The sequence below is a fragment of the Falco rusticolus genome, chromosome 1, assembly GCF_015220075.1.
Source record: "Falco rusticolus isolate bFalRus1 chromosome 1, bFalRus1.pri, whole genome shotgun sequence".
NCBI classification, from domain to species: domain Eukaryota; kingdom Metazoa; phylum Chordata; class Aves; order Falconiformes; family Falconidae; genus Falco; species Falco rusticolus.
In genome coordinates, this window is record NC_051187.1 from 53,603,924 (window position 1) to 53,620,388 (window position 16,465).

The window sequence follows — 16,465 nt, forward strand, 5'->3', positions numbered from 1 at the left end:
CTCTAATTTATTCTGATTATACTGATGTGTGGACCTGAGATACTGTTAGCTATTGTCTAATGTACAGTACAAATTACAGTTGCCATATTTTTAGTGAGGTTATTTTTCAGTGCTGATATGTAACTAGGTTTTCACTAGGTTTAGTTTGCAAAGCTAAATGAGTTTAAATTAATCTGTTAAGTTTCCTGGTTGTTGACACTGTGTTAAACAAATACAGAAGTCTTACTAGTGCTCCTTGTTGAGTGTGTTTTTCCCAGTGCATCAAGCTTTGTGTTTAGACTTCCTACTTTAGGAAGAAAGAAGGGGTTGCAAATAGCAGTTTGGGAATTTTTCTCCTGAGCATTGTAATAAAATCTGTATTGTAGATGTCCGGTATTTAGAAAGTTTTAATTTTTGGCTACATAGAAATTATTTAAACCAAAGAGTTCATTGTAGCTTAGAAACTAGCTAGAAATGACTTGTGATGTGTCTTGACTGCTGCTTTGTGATTTCAGTGGTGCTTTTAACTACTCAGTGGTATGTAGTGCTGACAGTATTTATTCTCAGGAGAGTGTGAGGTAACTCCTGCGTCAGCAGAGCTTTGTAGTACATGGAGGCTATGCAAATTTTTGTCTGCAGTTATGTATCCATGATATTTTTGAAGGAAGACGGAGGAATATTAGGCAAATGTATATTCCTTCATGAAGGATCTGGAACAGTCTGTCCTGAAAAACCCTATGCAACTGTTGAGGGCTATTAAGAGAAACTCATGAGCCTTTTGAAAAGGAAATTGTGTGGCTATAGCAAAATTGTAAGATGTTTACAAATGTGGACAAAAGCTTGGGAATTGGGATTCCTCAAACTTTTTTTTTGTGTGTGTGTGCTTCTTTTAACCTTTAGGCCATTTGCTTCTACTGCAGTTATGTTACTTGCAAAAAGCATTCTAAAAGTCTCAACATCCAATTAATTTGTAAAAATTACCTAGTTTGAGATTATACCTGGATGGAGAAAGAATCTAGGACTGCAGGGAAGTATAGATAAACTTTGATGCATATTTTAAATTGCGTGCGTGTACTTTCAGGGAATCGACCAGTATGACATAACAGTATACAGACATTTTGTGAGTTAAGAAATCTGTTTTTGTGATAGTAACATTAAATAGTTCGGCTGGGGGGGGAAAAAAAGCGCTTTTAAGTAAACTTGCACAGTGTGTTTGTGGAGACTTTTAAAATGTTTCCAAATACAGCTCATGTGATCAGTCTAGCTAATTTGGTACCTGTTAATTTTGGTGTCTTTTAAAGGGTATTTCAATCATGCTGATCTGTCATTGTCCTCCTCTGTCCAACACTATTAAATCTCACCACTTAATTGACTTTTTTTTCCCAGTTGATAGAATCGGCACACACTATGGATGAAGCAATAGCTGCTGGCTTGAAGTTCAGTGACGAAGGTACGTTTAGCAAAAGAAAAAAACACTCACAAACTTAAGAAGCTGTTGCTAATTCAGTGAAATAAAATTGGTTGGGATGTATTTAAAAAGTGGTAAAGCATATGCTGAAGTTATTTTTTTTTATTGTAATAACACAAAACTGAAATTACAGGCTTTGGAAAGGGAAATATAAAAGTAGGATGCGAATCAAAATCTAAAAATAGAACAAAAAAAGCGGAATTTGTTCTGTGAAGCTCAGGATTGCTTTACATGTGGGTCCTTAAGTGATTTCTGTTCTTGCTGGTTCCTTCTTTGGCCAGAAGTTGAGGCAAATAGTAATGGGTTAGCCACAGTAATTTGCAATGTTGTAGGTGAGAAATCTGCTGGTATGAAAAAAATATACTGAAGTATGTAGCCACTTATAACTGGATGTTTTTTGTGTTGAGGCTTATCACAATTTTCTCTTCAGCTTGACATCAAAACTTTCTTGTAATTCTGAATAAGAACTGTTAGTCTTAGGCATTGGATAGATCCTCACCGTTCTTTAGCAAAGCATCTCTCAAACCATGCCTTCGAGCCCTCAGAATGTATTTAGGGGGTTTTGTTCTGCATCTGATTTTATGTAGTCTCATGCTGTTATGCTCCAAAAAAACGCCAACAACAAAAAACCCAAACCAAATCAAAAGACCCAACGCATGATGTGGAAGTCCATAGAAAGTGGTAAGTGTGTAGCAGGGTCATACTTGGGCTTTGGGTTTATTTCTTGACATCACCTAAGTCCAGAGTTAAGTCTCTTACCTTTTTAACTGATTTATTGGGATTGGTGGGGGAAATGGGGAAGTTTGATATGAATATTAATGTAGTCATAAAAAGCTGATCTGTTTCAGCAGTCTCCCTCTGCAGTTCAGTTGTCCATGGTTTTCCTGAGACATCTTCATGGTTTGGGCATGATAGAACAATTAAAGCATTCAAGAGTGACCATAAATAACTTTTTCCAAGTGGCTCATGTGTCTTTTCATCCTACATGCTGTGGATTTGGAAGTGGTAGGTCTAAGAAGCTTATGTGCTGAGGGAGAACAGTTTCACTCCCCTTCTAAAGTAGGAAGATTTTTTGCTGATTTGGTTCCCCCTGTTGTAGTTAATTGTATTTTCATCTTCTATTTTTTATGTACAACTCCAAAGATCTTTAAAAATCATCAGAAAGCTTTGAAACATTGGGCTAATTTAATGAAGTATTGCTTTTGTTTGTTAGGTTTGGTTTTTTTAACCCAACCAGACCAACATTTTGAGGTTATCACTATATGCATGATCAGATTCTGTAGATAACACTTCTTGGATGCTGGCAATAAGAAAATAAATCTATTTTGTGAGGAACACACTACTTCTCAGTCTTGTTCCCTTTTAAACCAATTGAAGCTAATACACATCCTTAAACTTTGTTGCAGTTCAATGTTTGAACTGAAACACTTTGATTTCTGGTATGTAGGCCCTGCCTTTTGGCCATTTGTGTTGATCTAAGGATGCTGTTTCACATCCTTTCAGTACAAGCCCACAGAAGAATCTTCTTGGAAGCAAAATTCTCACTAATCACAGCTGTTGTTTAAAATATTTAGTTAGGAGTAGGCATGCCTGAAAATGATGGTATAAATCACCTCATTTTGGACACATTTTTTAAAAATGGAAACATTACTGAACATCTGCTTACCTGTGTCAACTTATGATACACTTGTGAAGTGTTGACTCTGTGAGAGGTCAGGGACAAGATACGGTGTCGTGAAGCATGGCTTTGCCAAAAAATTGTGGCTGAGTCGTCCTCAAATTTTTCTGTCCTTTTAGAATGATGAAAAACTTATTTATGGCTTAAATCAAATTGTATACAATTAAAACAAGAAGCATTGCAGATGACTTATAGGTATGAAGATCAGATGTGACTCACTGAAAATATGTGTATGAACGAAAGTTATAGTAATACCTGCTGCTTGTAATTGGCTTCTGGTGTTGTTTTCTGTGCATCTTGAAAACCATGGAATTGTAAGGGTGCTTCTGAGCTGAAGCCCATGGAAACCTGGCTGATGTTCGCTGCTTTTTGAACAGACAGAAATGACTGTTTCTGTTGTAACAGCCAGGGAAGTCACAGTAACTTTTTTTTTTGTAGTGATAGCAGCAAGTAACAGTAGCAGTAATTAAATGTGCCTGTCTAAATTTTGAAACCCTGGAGCTGCTTTTCTCATTGTCATTAATCATAAAATTTATGGAGAGAACGATTCTTCTGGAAGGCTTGATGTGCCCTGCCTCCACTCCAAGGATGGTTCCTGTCTAGCAGTAATAGTTTCTTCATCCCCTTAGCTGTATGCTTCCTTAGTACAGGAGTGAATGATGAAGTGTACCTGTAAAGTGGATGTCTTCAGACAGCTGGAATTTTTATTTTCATTTGCAGATGTGGAGGGTTTCAGAAGACCACAGATTGATTTCTGAATAATTCTATGTTGATATGTTCCTGAGACCATGGTTATCCAGATCCTTTCCTACAGTTTAATTGTTTCTAAAATTGTTCACGATTGGGCTTTCTTCAAAGACTATTGAGTGCTCAGCACATGACTTCAAAGCGGGGAAATCTTTCAAGTACTCTTATGTGGAGCCCGTGTATTTTTTAGGGCAAAGAGGTTTGCAGGGTCACTGTATTCAGCATTACCTATCCTGAATGCAGTTTTAATTGAGCTTAAGCAGTAATAGCATGAAGCCTCCATGACTTCTAGTGCTTTACCCAACCTAACAACCCTTAGCTTTGGTGTCCAAAAAAAAATGCACATTTCTCAGACTTAAGCTAGTAGCGTGGCTTTTCCTGGCAATATTGTTTAAATGAAGTTCTTGGGCAGATAGGTCAAGGTCTGAATGGTGAAGGAGGGCTACCTCCTTTCTCTTGGCACGTTCTCTGGATGCTTTGAACTGTGCTTCTGGTATATATTTATACCTATATATACGAATACATAGACTTTGAAAAAGTCTTATCAGTGTTTTCTGGTAATTATTGCCAGATCCTTCATTTAAGGGAGAATTACTGATGCTTTGCTCTTCTACCTTTGGGATATTTTAGTGATTTATTTTTTAAAAAAATATATGCCATATCTCTGATGTCAGAAAGAGCGAATGAATCTAGTAGAAAATTTATTTGAAAGTATTTCAACACAAAATGATTTTTTTTGTGAGAAGATGTAGCTACTTTAATTTTCCACAACTAAAACTGTTTTGATCACCCAGGCAGTCTTTTGGATTGGAAAACAAGTGTACTCTGTGTATGTGTGCTTGTTCGCTGGGGTCCTTGGGCAGTCTGGGAGGGGAAGCTGGCCAGAGATGCTGATATCAGACATAGAATTATAGAACAGCCCAGGTTGGAAGGGACCTTGAAACATCATGTGGCCCAAGCTTTAGAAAAGGTTGAAAGAAAAAAAAAAAAAAATCTTCTCATGCAAATTGCTCAGAAGTATCACTACAAAACAAAGTTCTGCAAAAGTTCTGCAGGCAGTTACTCTTCCAAAAAGGATTTAACTTGCAGGACTATTTCAGATCATGGTCTAGGAATTTTTGTAATAATTTGGTCTTGTAACAGCTGCTGCTTCAAGCAAAGCCTGTGTGGAGAAATAGTGGTAATGTCTTCTTGCCTTCATGAGGTGTGCACAGTGGCAGTCAGAAAATGCACCTGACTGGGCAAGTCTTAATCTGATAATCACCAGGGCCCAAAGATACTCAGAAAGTTCTGGCTAATATGAACTATTCATAAGTAATATGGTTATCACTGATATTTTGTTACCGCCAACTCTAATGTGCATAGTTTTCTTTCAGATATTTGGATTAAATGTTGACAACTGTTTGGTGGTAATGTCTCTGATGTGCACCTGAGCCAGAAGTCAGTCATCAGTGCTTGCAGATTGGCAGTGATGTACATATTCCACCTCACAATTGCAGTTCAGCCTTGATTAAATACTGGCTTTCCAAAAGCAGTCAGCTTGAATAAAACCAAGAGATACACATTTATGCAATTTGTGTGTAAAACAGTTGTCAATTAAAAAAAAGCTATTTCAGTTGTTATATATGAGAGGTAATTGATTAATTGCCGGACTGCTAAAAGAAAGTGAAGGTAAATAAACATGTACTTTCAAGCAGCTGTTTTGATGGAAGTTTAAATGTATCTGTGGACTATAACAAACTATTACGGATACTAGTAAACATCTTGTGTGGTTAAAAAGTAGCTACTATAGGATCGGTCTGAATAATCCTACTGTTTTGGGTGAATTTAATGAGAGTAATTAATTCTTCTTTTCTGCCTTGATTCTTTTTAAAGCTGCCTCTCAGAAAAGGAAACGAAAAGGTTCTCCCACAAATGACAAAACCAGAAATGAGCAAGTCACAAAAAAGCCAAAAGCTCATTACGTAAGTAATGGTTTTTCTCTCTGCGCATTGTAACATAAGTGGAATTACCTGACTTGGTCAATGACAGTGGCATCATGAATTTGGTGTGTTCTGTCAGAAAATCCAATCAAATTCAAATCTTGCCATCTGAGGTTTTTCTGTTTTCTTCTCCTTGGCAATTCTAAGTGGAATTACCTGCTTTGTTCTTTAGTGTTTGTAGGTTTGTATCCCAGTTACCGCTGCTTGCCACCAACCACTCCTTTGAAAGCAAGTGAACAGGCATGTGAAGCGCTGGGTACCGTTCAGTTCTTGTGAAGCGCTGGGTACCGTTCAGTTCTTGTGAACATCAGTGGAAGTTATAGCCTATGGATCACCTTGCCAAACTGCCTGTTCTGTGGTTCTTACAGGAGCAGTGTTGTTTACATATATGTTGGAACTATGACTTAGGGAGATCTTTAAAAGGAAATCATGGGTTACCTGTAAAGGAATGATTACGTTGACCTCTGTTAATAAATAGGAACTATGTAATGATCCTGGTGCATTCAGGTTGGTATTTTACAGATCTTACGCATGGTCCTGCAGTGCTGTCATGAGGCTGGCTCCCAGCATCCCATTAGACCTCCTTGAATGCCACTTAGGGTAGCGAAAGGGAATTCTACAGTAAATACTGGAGGCTGGATGGAGGATGGTGTGACTTTCTTTGGGTTGAAATTTAACCAAATGCTCTCTTCAGGCAGAAGAAAATGAAGAAAACGCAGAGTTTTTCATAAATGCAAAAATAATACTGCTCAGAAGCAATAATACTTCCTGGAGGAGAGCTGTGAATTTTGTGAGGCAAGATTTGCTGGTGTTTGGGTTTGTTCCTCTTCACCAAATGCCTGGGTTAGGTTACAAAAGAGATTATGGAATTTCTTACCCAGCCAGCCTAGCAAACGGTGCTTCACTGGACCTGGTTTCATGCAGCAGCTTGATTTCTCTGCTTAACAGTTCTGCTGCAGTCAAAAGGGGAAGGAGTGGGAAAAATACAGCTGTAACGCATGGGGTTATAGAATTTGTAATAAAGAATTATAGTGAGAAACCTTGCAGGGATTTTTTTTCTCACTCTTCGCTTTTCTGCTGGTTTCTAAGACTATAGAGTGCGCGTTGCCAGCTATTACATGTACTGTGGCCGTACTCTTCATGGTACCATAGGCTCACTGAGGAGAGGAACAGTGCCCTCTGTTACTCGGAACGTTTCTTGGTGATCTGGTTTGTGCTGTTTCAGCAAATAGCATCATTCCATAAAGTAAATATTGATCAAACCTGTTGGCATCCCTGCTGTAGATAGGTATAACCACTTTGCATTTAAAGTTCTGTGAAGAAACTTGCATAATTTTTTGTGGTGAATATGTATGGAGTAGTTTTTGGCATGTAGATGTTTTGGCACTCGTTGATAAGAAAACCTCCCTTTTTGCAGGCTGATAGTAGCTATTAATGAAGCTATTATTGATGTAAACTTCTTCCAGCTTTTGATGTGACTCCATGGTGCTATGAAATAGTACTTGTGGAATTTTTTTACCTGTAAATTTTAATATAAATACACCATTTACCATGTTCATAGGCTCTGGTGGATTAAATACTGCATGCTCGGTAATCTAACTTAACTGACTGTTAACCCTGCTATCTTCTGCCTTAAATATTATTCAGAATTAGTACTTTTTACTTTAAAGAAATGCAAACTGGATAGTTCTATATTATTTGCCTTGTGGTGTGTAACTTTGCACTGTGTATGCTTATCAAGTAAAGAATATCAGTCTTTCATGAATGCACATTTTTTTTGTGCTTATAAAAGTTTGGGTCTTGTTTTGACCATTGAGTATGTATTAAAAATCACTTCTGCAACTTGGGTTTGTCTTTAAGTGCTTTTGTCGTTTAGACTAGCTCTTTAAGAGTAACAATAATGATTAATTTGATTTTTAATTATTTTTTTCTGTTTCTGTGCTTACAATTTATATTAAACCTAATGGATTTCTTTTTTAATGGTAGCTGGATGAGACAGATCCCCAAAGACAATGGGAGAGGCAAGAGATGCTTGTGAAGAAGCTGCAGAACACATTCCCTGGACTGGATAAGGAGGTGAGCTCATGTCCGCTGATGGCACATCAGGTTTTGACTGCTTAAGAAAATAGCCCACATGAAACAGTCCTTACACCAGCAGCTCTCTTGAAAAGAGTCCAGGGTAGGAAGGTCCTTGCTGTTGCTGCTTTTGGAATGTAACTTGCCCTGAACTGGGAGCAGTTGGATGTAATCAGGACTATATGGAACTTGTCATCCTACTTTTTTGGTCCCATGACAAGGCTGACATAATCAGATTTGATAACCTATTATAAAAAAGCATGGGGAAAGTATTCTGCTTTCCTTCCTTACACTCTTCTCCCCTGGATGACTGAATGTACTGTGTGCTATGTATTAGTTTAGCTGATCAGGGCATTTTACTACTATGCTTTAAATTGTTGGAAGCAAGGCTTGTTTGTGTATGTTCTTACCCTTTTGAACAGTGGGGTGCAGCTCTGCCTAAACTTGGGGTGTAAGGATAAACTGAAGGGTTTTCTCCTTTTGATTTCCTTAATTTTGGGTCAACTGATTCACAGGGGGTTTCTTTGCCTTGTGCAATTTAAACTTAGTGCTGTAATGTTGTTATCCACAGAACTTAAGGTTTCGTTTATCTTACCACAATACAAAATTTCTCTTCTTTTACTAGGAACTGAGAGATGTGCTTCAGGAGCATAACTGGGTGTTTCATGAAGCACTGGAGGCCCTGAGAGTTTTTGCAGAAGATGATGAGGGTAAAGACAGATTTATAATCTATTTTATCTCGAGATAAAACAAACAAACTTGTGATACAAATTTTTTCTAATGTCCAGCAATGACAGCCCTGACAGCACTATGCCTAGAAGCTTCTAATGATACTGGAAATTAGTATTAGGGGGAGTATAAAAGAAGGAAACTATTTTTTCTTTTTTTTTAATTTTTGTCATGATTATTTCATCTTTTGCTTTGTAAGCAGAGATAAATACCTTTGCCTTGCTAATTCAGATTTACATAAGAAGTTGTAATTACCTATGGGTGTATCATAAAATATATTTAGAAATGTGTCAAAGCTGACACCTGCTCCCCTCCCGATAGTTGAAAAATAAGTTTCATTTTTTAACTAGAGTAATCTGTAAATCCAGTAATTACAAAAAACTGCATAGGTGACAAGTGACATATGCTATTTTATCCTTTTAAAATATATTCCATGAGAGGAAAATACTAGAAATAGGCCTTAAATTATGTAACCAGGTTATAAATACCAGTGCATTAAATGTGTTAAGGAGCAAAACTAGTGATTCCAGGTAAATCTGTGAGTTAGACCTTAAATACTGTTTAATGAGCTGATTATTTTTCAGTGTTACACAGCTGACAGATACATATATGTTTTGCTGTATCAGCTATTTAAATATTCTTGGAGTAGGACAGTATTCTTAATTGGATTCTTTGCAAGTGGAGAGAGCCATCATGTGCATGAAGTTGGGTCTTTGCTGCTGCTTTTGAGAAGTTAGATATTGGGGTTGGAGTCAGTCAGCAGCAAGCTGAGATTGGGCAGAGGATAGTGTTGCGAATGCTTTGTTCCAAAGAGAAAACAAAACACTATACAAGTTACTTCCGAAAATAACTTGCTCACATTCTGTTAAATAACCTCTATCTTATTTTAAGACAATAGGGTTAATTTGGTCGGGAATACCACATTCTTTGAATGTCTTTAACAAGTGCATGTTTTTGTTGTCCCACCTCTAATGCTGTACTGAGACACGTTAAAATGGAAAAAATAGATAATTTTTTGTGGTGGAAGTAGGCTTGCTTTTCTGACATCAGCAGAATTAGTATCTCTGCAGTTGGGTGGAGTGGGACAAGTCTCTCATCCTAGCAATACATACATCTTAACTATCTGCTCTTACCTTGGAGCTTTTGCAGCTCACATAGTGTTAATCATCTGTATTTACTTAAAACCTTCTGCTATTGGAGCAGTATACAAATTAGCACTGCTCATCTTACGTTCACAGTTGGTACTACTTATGTGTTTTAAAAAGGCTTGCATGGTGTTTGCTCTTTTCTCTTAGTAACACCTGCTGTTGAGTTGTATAATAAATACTAGAATTGTGGTTTATATCTATATAGGTTTTATTTGGGAAGAACAGTGGATTTTAATTCACCTTTAATCGGTATGTGTTGACCTGTTGCCTTCTATATTGCATGCATAGGCATGGAATTTCCTCCCAAAAGTGAGGCTTCTGACTGGACTGAAGACTCTGCCAAGAGCAGAAGTGACGAGAGTAAAGAGAAGCCAAAGCAGAAATCTTCTAAGAAAGAACAGAATGGATTTCAGAAAAAGGACAAAGGCAAAAGGAGTGTTTGGAGTACTAAAAGAGACACAGAAGACTCGGAGGACGAGTCAGCTTCTGAAGATGGTGGTAGCTCCCTTGATGAGGACTACAGCAGTGGCGACGAAGTGATGGAGGATGGCTACAAAGCAAAAATCCTCAGCTTCCTGCAGGATGCTTCCCCGTGCGAACTGACTTTGATTCCCCAGTGTTCTCAGAAAAAGGCTCAGAAGATAATAGCACTCCGGCCCTTTAACAGCTGGGAGGCTCTGGTAGGTCTGCATTCTTTTCGGATCCTTAGCCTGCCTAGAGTCAAGGTGGCTTCAGCCTAGGGAGGCTTAGATGGGTGGCCTTACCCTGATTAGGCTAAAAAGCTATGTTCCTCCTAAGCCAATAGCATTTCAAATAGTGTCATATGACCTGATTTTGAATGAATTAAGGGGTGATTTTCCTGGAAAACTCAAGCTGATTGGCTGACATTACTGTCACTCACTCGGTAGCATAGAAAGTTGGTTGATTTCGCTGCAGAAGAAGAAATTAGAGCTTTCACTTGGGAAGGAGGTGTTTGCTAGCCTGTTTTGAGCTCTTGTAGCTGAAAACCCATGCAGGAGGCAAGAACGTGGCAGGACCTTTACTGCAGATACTTGAATTGCAGCAGCAGCAGCTTCCAGGGTAGCTCCATGAGTGAAGGTGCCAATATGGATATTTTCAGTTTCACACAAGAAAGAGTCGTTGTCTTTTTTTTTTTTCTTCTTTAATCTACTGCAGCTTAATCTCTAGCATGGTTTTTCTAGCTAAGCAATGCAGCCATTTTTAGTGGAGCAAGCTGCTGTGTTTTTATTAATAAAGGGTAAAGCATCAGAAGACTAAACCACAATTCACAACAGAAGGGAAAACGGTATCTCTTGGTAAGTAGATCATCTGTTGTCACTGGGATGTTACTTTCAAATGTTTCCCATGGTTGGTTTGTTGCCTTCACATTTCATGCAGATTCAGTTAAATGCAAGATACCAGACCCGATAAGAGCAACGTCCTGGTAAGAAATCTGAAGTGCATTATGGCAGTTTTCTTTGGTTTAATTTGTTAGTGCTTTGGATTTAAAAGCAGTTAACTGTGCGTAGGCCCTCTTACACAGTAATTGTTGTGTTTTTGCATCAGTATGTGTTCTGAAACCTCCCCCACTGATGTACGCAAGATCCACTTGTATTTTTTCAGAGCACAATAGAACTTCTTCAATATGTGTAAAACAGTAACGTTTATTACTCAGTGTGAAATGTTTTACCGCAAAATAGTAAGAGATACTAAACAGATTTTCAAGGAAAACAAAATGATCTTTGTTTGGTGTGTTGCAAGGGGGGGGAGACAGGAGGAGGATACTTGAAAAAAAATAAAGGTGCAGGTATGCTGCAAAAGAAATCCGTTTTGCCCCAAGCCTTTGGCTTCTTACAGAACATCTGTCATATGGCTGTGCCTTTCTAAACTTGTTGGATTATGCCTGAGCTTAATTCTTCACAGAAATATTTGCTACAGGGCTGTTCTCCTTTTCTGTGTAAAATAGTTAACAGTTAAAAAGCTGCATGGGCCTGTTTGCATTCAGAATTTCTCACATAAAGATTGCTGCTGTCAGCAACCACATGTTTATGTAGAATTGTGAATACTTGCCCAGAGTAGTTGTTTGCAACCGATTTTAGCAGATGTTTCATAGCAGTGTGGATTTAATTGTTTATAAAGTTCCAGTAGCTCAGTGACCAACCTTTTTCCTGCTAATTAATAAGAGTGGTAGAATAATGGAGAGAGGTGATTCAGTTTCAGCATTAAAGAAATTGGCTTAGTTTTAAGGTCTCCCTTTCTGTGACCTGATTCCCTTTTCGTAACATAACGTACAGCACTAGAAGTTGTTACCACTTGTTTGTTATTAGAATCGAGGAAGATCTTGAGGCTCTCAGCCCGAGATTAAAACTAAAGCCTACTTATTTGGAAATGGAATGTCTTATTCCAGGAAAATGTAAATTAAAAAGGCTTTTTTATTCTAGACAAGCTTTATAAGTTGGACTAAGATTTTTTTTTTTGTCAGATGGATTTAAACAAATGTCAGGCTTGTGAAGTTAAAGAACACTTGAAAATGCTTATTCTTTGGAGCAGATGTTTAAGACAGATGCTTAACTTGATCTAGTAACACTTCAAATACACAGAGGAAAAAAAAAATTTAACAGTGTTCTCAAAAAATAAATGGAGAGAGCTGAACATGTCCTTGCTCAAGGGGACTAATTCCTCTGCCAGTTTAGAAATGCTCGTACTGTAGATCAATTACTTTTTCCAGGAGGGTAGTTTTATGCACTCTTCAGTGCTGGAGATGACTAGCTGGGAGTGCCTCCTCTCGAACACTTAACTTGCATGAAGAGTGCTTGGGTACGTCCTTGAGGCTTTAGTCCTTTTTATGTCGCCTCCTTTGGAGAAGCGATGCTTCTCTGTGTGAGGACCAGTGGCCTCTCTCCAGAACACATCGTGTGCATAGGGAGAGCAGTAGGTACAAAACAGACTGGGGTGTGTGCTCCAAGAGAGTGCATTTCTGAGTACTTGTCATATTCACAGCTTAAAATTGCACGTTGCTTTCTGAGGGCGGAAGGTTTGGAAGGGTGGTCCCAGGTGCCTGTAGAAGCAAGCCCGAGTGTGGAGCTGAGACAGAGGAGGAGGTGTGATGCCCAAATGGGAGATGCCGGAGCAGAAGTTCATGAGGAGCAGCTTTCTCCTGATGGGAATTGGGGATTATATCATAAGGGGAGAAGGTGGAAGTGCAGGGGTAGGCACATTATAAAAGTGGGGCAGTGAGGGCTAGGAGGAAAGGGAGGGAGGAGCATCGAGAAAGTGGCTGGCTGTGGAGGACAGGGTGAAGACAAGCAGACTGCAGGGCAGGTTGAAGAGGAAAGGCCACTTCCTGGTGTCTTGGTCTGATGTCACGTCAGGTGGCTTTTTTGCAAGGGATCAGTGTTCGCTGATGTTTTTCTTTCACAGTGTAGGCTTGCTGCGTACCAGCTTCGTGCCTTGGGCTTCCTTGGGGTGGACATGCATTAATAAGCCAACAGATAGATAACAAGCTGCTAGAGATACCTCCCCTCCTGCTGGGTCCTTTGCTATGTTGGGTTCCTACTGTCCTCCTCTGTTTGCTTTGGGGTCCTGGTGACACTCCACTGGCACACATTGCGGGCCAGCAGTCAGCAAGATTGCTTTCCTTGGTGGAAGCAGTTCTGGGCACGCATTGCCATTCCTCCTCACCCTCATCTCTCTAAAAAACTCGTTGGTGCCTAATTATATTTTAACAGCCCTGTCTTTTGCAAGCTATTGGAATTTGCTGGTGTTGGAAACGTCAGCTCTCAGTGCAGTTTCCTCAGCAGACAGGCTGTAAACACTGTCACGTAATGGCAGTACCTGCCTGCGTTCAGTGTGTGCCAAGAAGCAAGGGCAGAGCCAAGACTGGCTCCAGGAGGAGCCCCACTGAGCTTTTGGGGTCCGGGGTGGTGTTCTGTTCCTTGGCCAATGCAATTTCACACTGCCTCTGGCAAATGCAGGGGTACAAACTGGAGGGAGTTTAATGCTATTTGGTTTCTGATGTTTAAGGCTTATAATTATTAACTGCTTGAATTCCCTTTTAGTGTAGAAACTTATGTATCTGTATGAGATTTTTCTGTATCTGCTCATTTCTCTCGGTATTATCATGAAATTGGCCATCTCCTGTAGCACTTAAAGACTGTGAATTAAAACATGTCTATTGTTTTAAAAATTACAAATTCTGAAGGAGTACACACAAGTTAAACAGACACAGAATATTACATAGAAATTCTGACATAGCATATATTTAGCTTATCACTTTTAGGGGAATGGGAGAACTGAGCAGTCAAAGATGGACTTACTTGCACATCATGTTCTGTACTCTGCAGTAGTGTACAGAATAACTTTGGCTTTATTATATCTCATCTTTGTTTGGCTGCACATGTACAAACTGCTATGAAGACCAAAATAGCTGGAAATGCAGAAATACCTTGCACCAAAGCAAACTGAAGGGAAGCAGCAAATGTATCGCATTAGAAATGGCAGCTGCTTGAAGTGCAACTGGAATTTTTTGATTGAGGTGTAGGCTGAATTTGGCCCTAAGCAGTAAAGTGAAATCCTAAATCGCCTTCAAGTGGTGTAAAGTATGGCTGAGCAAAGCACACTGGTGCAGTGGTTATGTACCGTGGGGCACTGCTGCAGCCCGTGACTCCAATGGACCTTTCTTCAAAGTGTGCTGTGGAAGCTCATGGGTTCAGCTGTCTGTGATGGTCTCAGATTTTCTGGACCTCACTTGAAAAAAATGAACCTGGGAGGATATCAGAACCTCTAGTAAACCGAAGGCCCCCCCAAGGATCTGTGTTGTATTCTGCACAACAGGGTAACATCGTGTGTTTCACATGTAAACTTGTGGCTAAAGTTTTTCTTGTTCTGACTTGGGGATGAATGTTTATGTGCTGACATAAAACAATACTATTTGTTAATAACAGATGGCTTCATTCTCCGTGCCTTTATTTGTTTATTACAGGATTTATAATCATGCCAACCAAAGCTTTAGGCATCAAAACAAGTGTTGAAATTTTTTCATGGCCTATTAAAAATCATGTTCTTTACATCCCTCTTTTATTTCTAAATAGGGCTGTCTATTTAGACAACATCTTCACAAGTGTTGACATTTGTGCCTTAGCCTGGTTTAACCTGTATGTTGGTAAACTTTCTAGGTTTTGTTGAAAATGGAACAAAACTGCAAACAAACCCGAAAAAACCAAAACCATAATGGCAGGCTGTCAGTAGAGGGCATCACACATTTTTATTTTTATTTTTTTTTTAAATGGGGGTGGGTGTCAAATCATAGCCTGCTCGTACAGGTCAGCTTAACAAAGCTTACTTTTACTCTACAATGTGGCAATATTGATCAGTTACTTAACACATAATGGCTGGATCATATGACCCCTTCTTTTTTTTTTAAAGGAAGGAATCCTTGGAGGATATACGCCTGTGGAGTCTTGTACTAAATTTTAACTGATCCTTGACTTAAAATCCAGAAAAGTCTGTGTGGAAATTACTTCTGTTTTAATAAAAGGATGGCAAATCTAAAGGATCTTGTATTATTCAATTCTTTACATCCACTAATTAGAAAGGAAGATACCTGTTTTTTACAGTGAAATAACTGTATGCATAAATACATGTGAAAATACTATAATTACAAATATGACCCCAGTTACTGTAGGAAAAAAAATTGAGGAGGTTTTACACTTTTTGCAGATGGCCCAGTGTGGAATCCAGGAGAAGCTGATGGGCCTGGAGGGCCTGTTTTGACACGACATCAAGCTTCTTAGCTGTAAAACAGAGAATATCCATGTTCTAGTGAAGTTACTTTATATGTCCTTCTGCTACGTTTTGGAACTAGTGTGGACTTAAGGAAGCAAGTAGTGGAAGTAAGGTTCCTGTGTCAAAACGAATAGTGCTTTATGATTTAAAAGGAAAAAGATTTGGAAAATTGCAGGTTTTAAAGGCGCAATATCACGTGGTAGGTGTGTGGCCGGCACAAGGTTGTGAGAAAGACTTGTGAGGAGCAATTACCACAACAAAGATCAAGAGCTCTTGGAGAAGCATGCATTCGTGATTGATACAGGAAGGGTTGTGACATGGAGCCATTATTTAAAAAAAAAAAAAAAAATTGCTAGATTAGATGTGTATCCTAGCAAGCATGAGTGAAGCAACCTCTGCTTTTAGTAGCAGACTGGGAGTACAAAGCAGAGGAGAAAGTCAGCCTTGGACACGGTGGGAAGACGTTTTGAGGAGGTAAGGATATGGTGGCAGAGCAGTTACAGTGCTTGCAGATCTCCTCTCAGCTGGGATAGGAGGGAATACCCTACTGAGGGATAGGGAGCCACAATGATACTGAATATGGTCTGTCAGCATGGCTCAGCTGCTGGCGTTTGGTGTGATCTTTGTAAATTAGGCGTGCTCAGGAGTGGCGGGCAGGCCTTATGTTAGTATTTACACTGAGATTCTGGTGTCTTGACTTGTTCTCTACTAGCCTGTTTGCCATGACATTTAGAAAACGTATTTGCGTGTTTTATCTTGTTTGTCCCTCTGTAAAATGAGGATAAGGCTCACTTGAAATATGCACATACAAAAATTGGAGAAACGGAATGGTGCTAACACCTTGTGGGGATGGCGGTACTGCCAATGAAAATGT

The 16,465-nt window shown here is 39.1% G+C and overlaps 1 protein-coding gene across 3 annotated transcripts in view; it reads left to right on the forward strand.

Moving 5' to 3' along the window:
• SMARCAD1 (SWI/SNF-related, matrix-associated actin-dependent regulator of chromatin, subfamily a, containing DEAD/H box 1) overlaps positions 1 to 16,465 on the forward strand; it is a 45,681-nt gene that overhangs the window by 15,434 nt on the left and 13,782 nt on the right. For all 3 annotated transcript variants that reach the window (XM_037379429.1, XM_037379443.1, XM_037379437.1), the window contains exons 5-9: positions 1,366 to 1,429; positions 5,748 to 5,836; positions 7,841 to 7,930; positions 8,556 to 8,640; positions 10,096 to 10,487. In XM_037379429.1, coding sequence (XP_037235326.1) covers positions 1,366 to 1,429; positions 5,748 to 5,836; positions 7,841 to 7,930; positions 8,556 to 8,640; positions 10,096 to 10,487 — 720 coding nt within the window. The remainder of the gene's footprint in view (positions 1 to 1,365; positions 1,430 to 5,747; positions 5,837 to 7,840; positions 7,931 to 8,555; positions 8,641 to 10,095; positions 10,488 to 16,465) is intronic.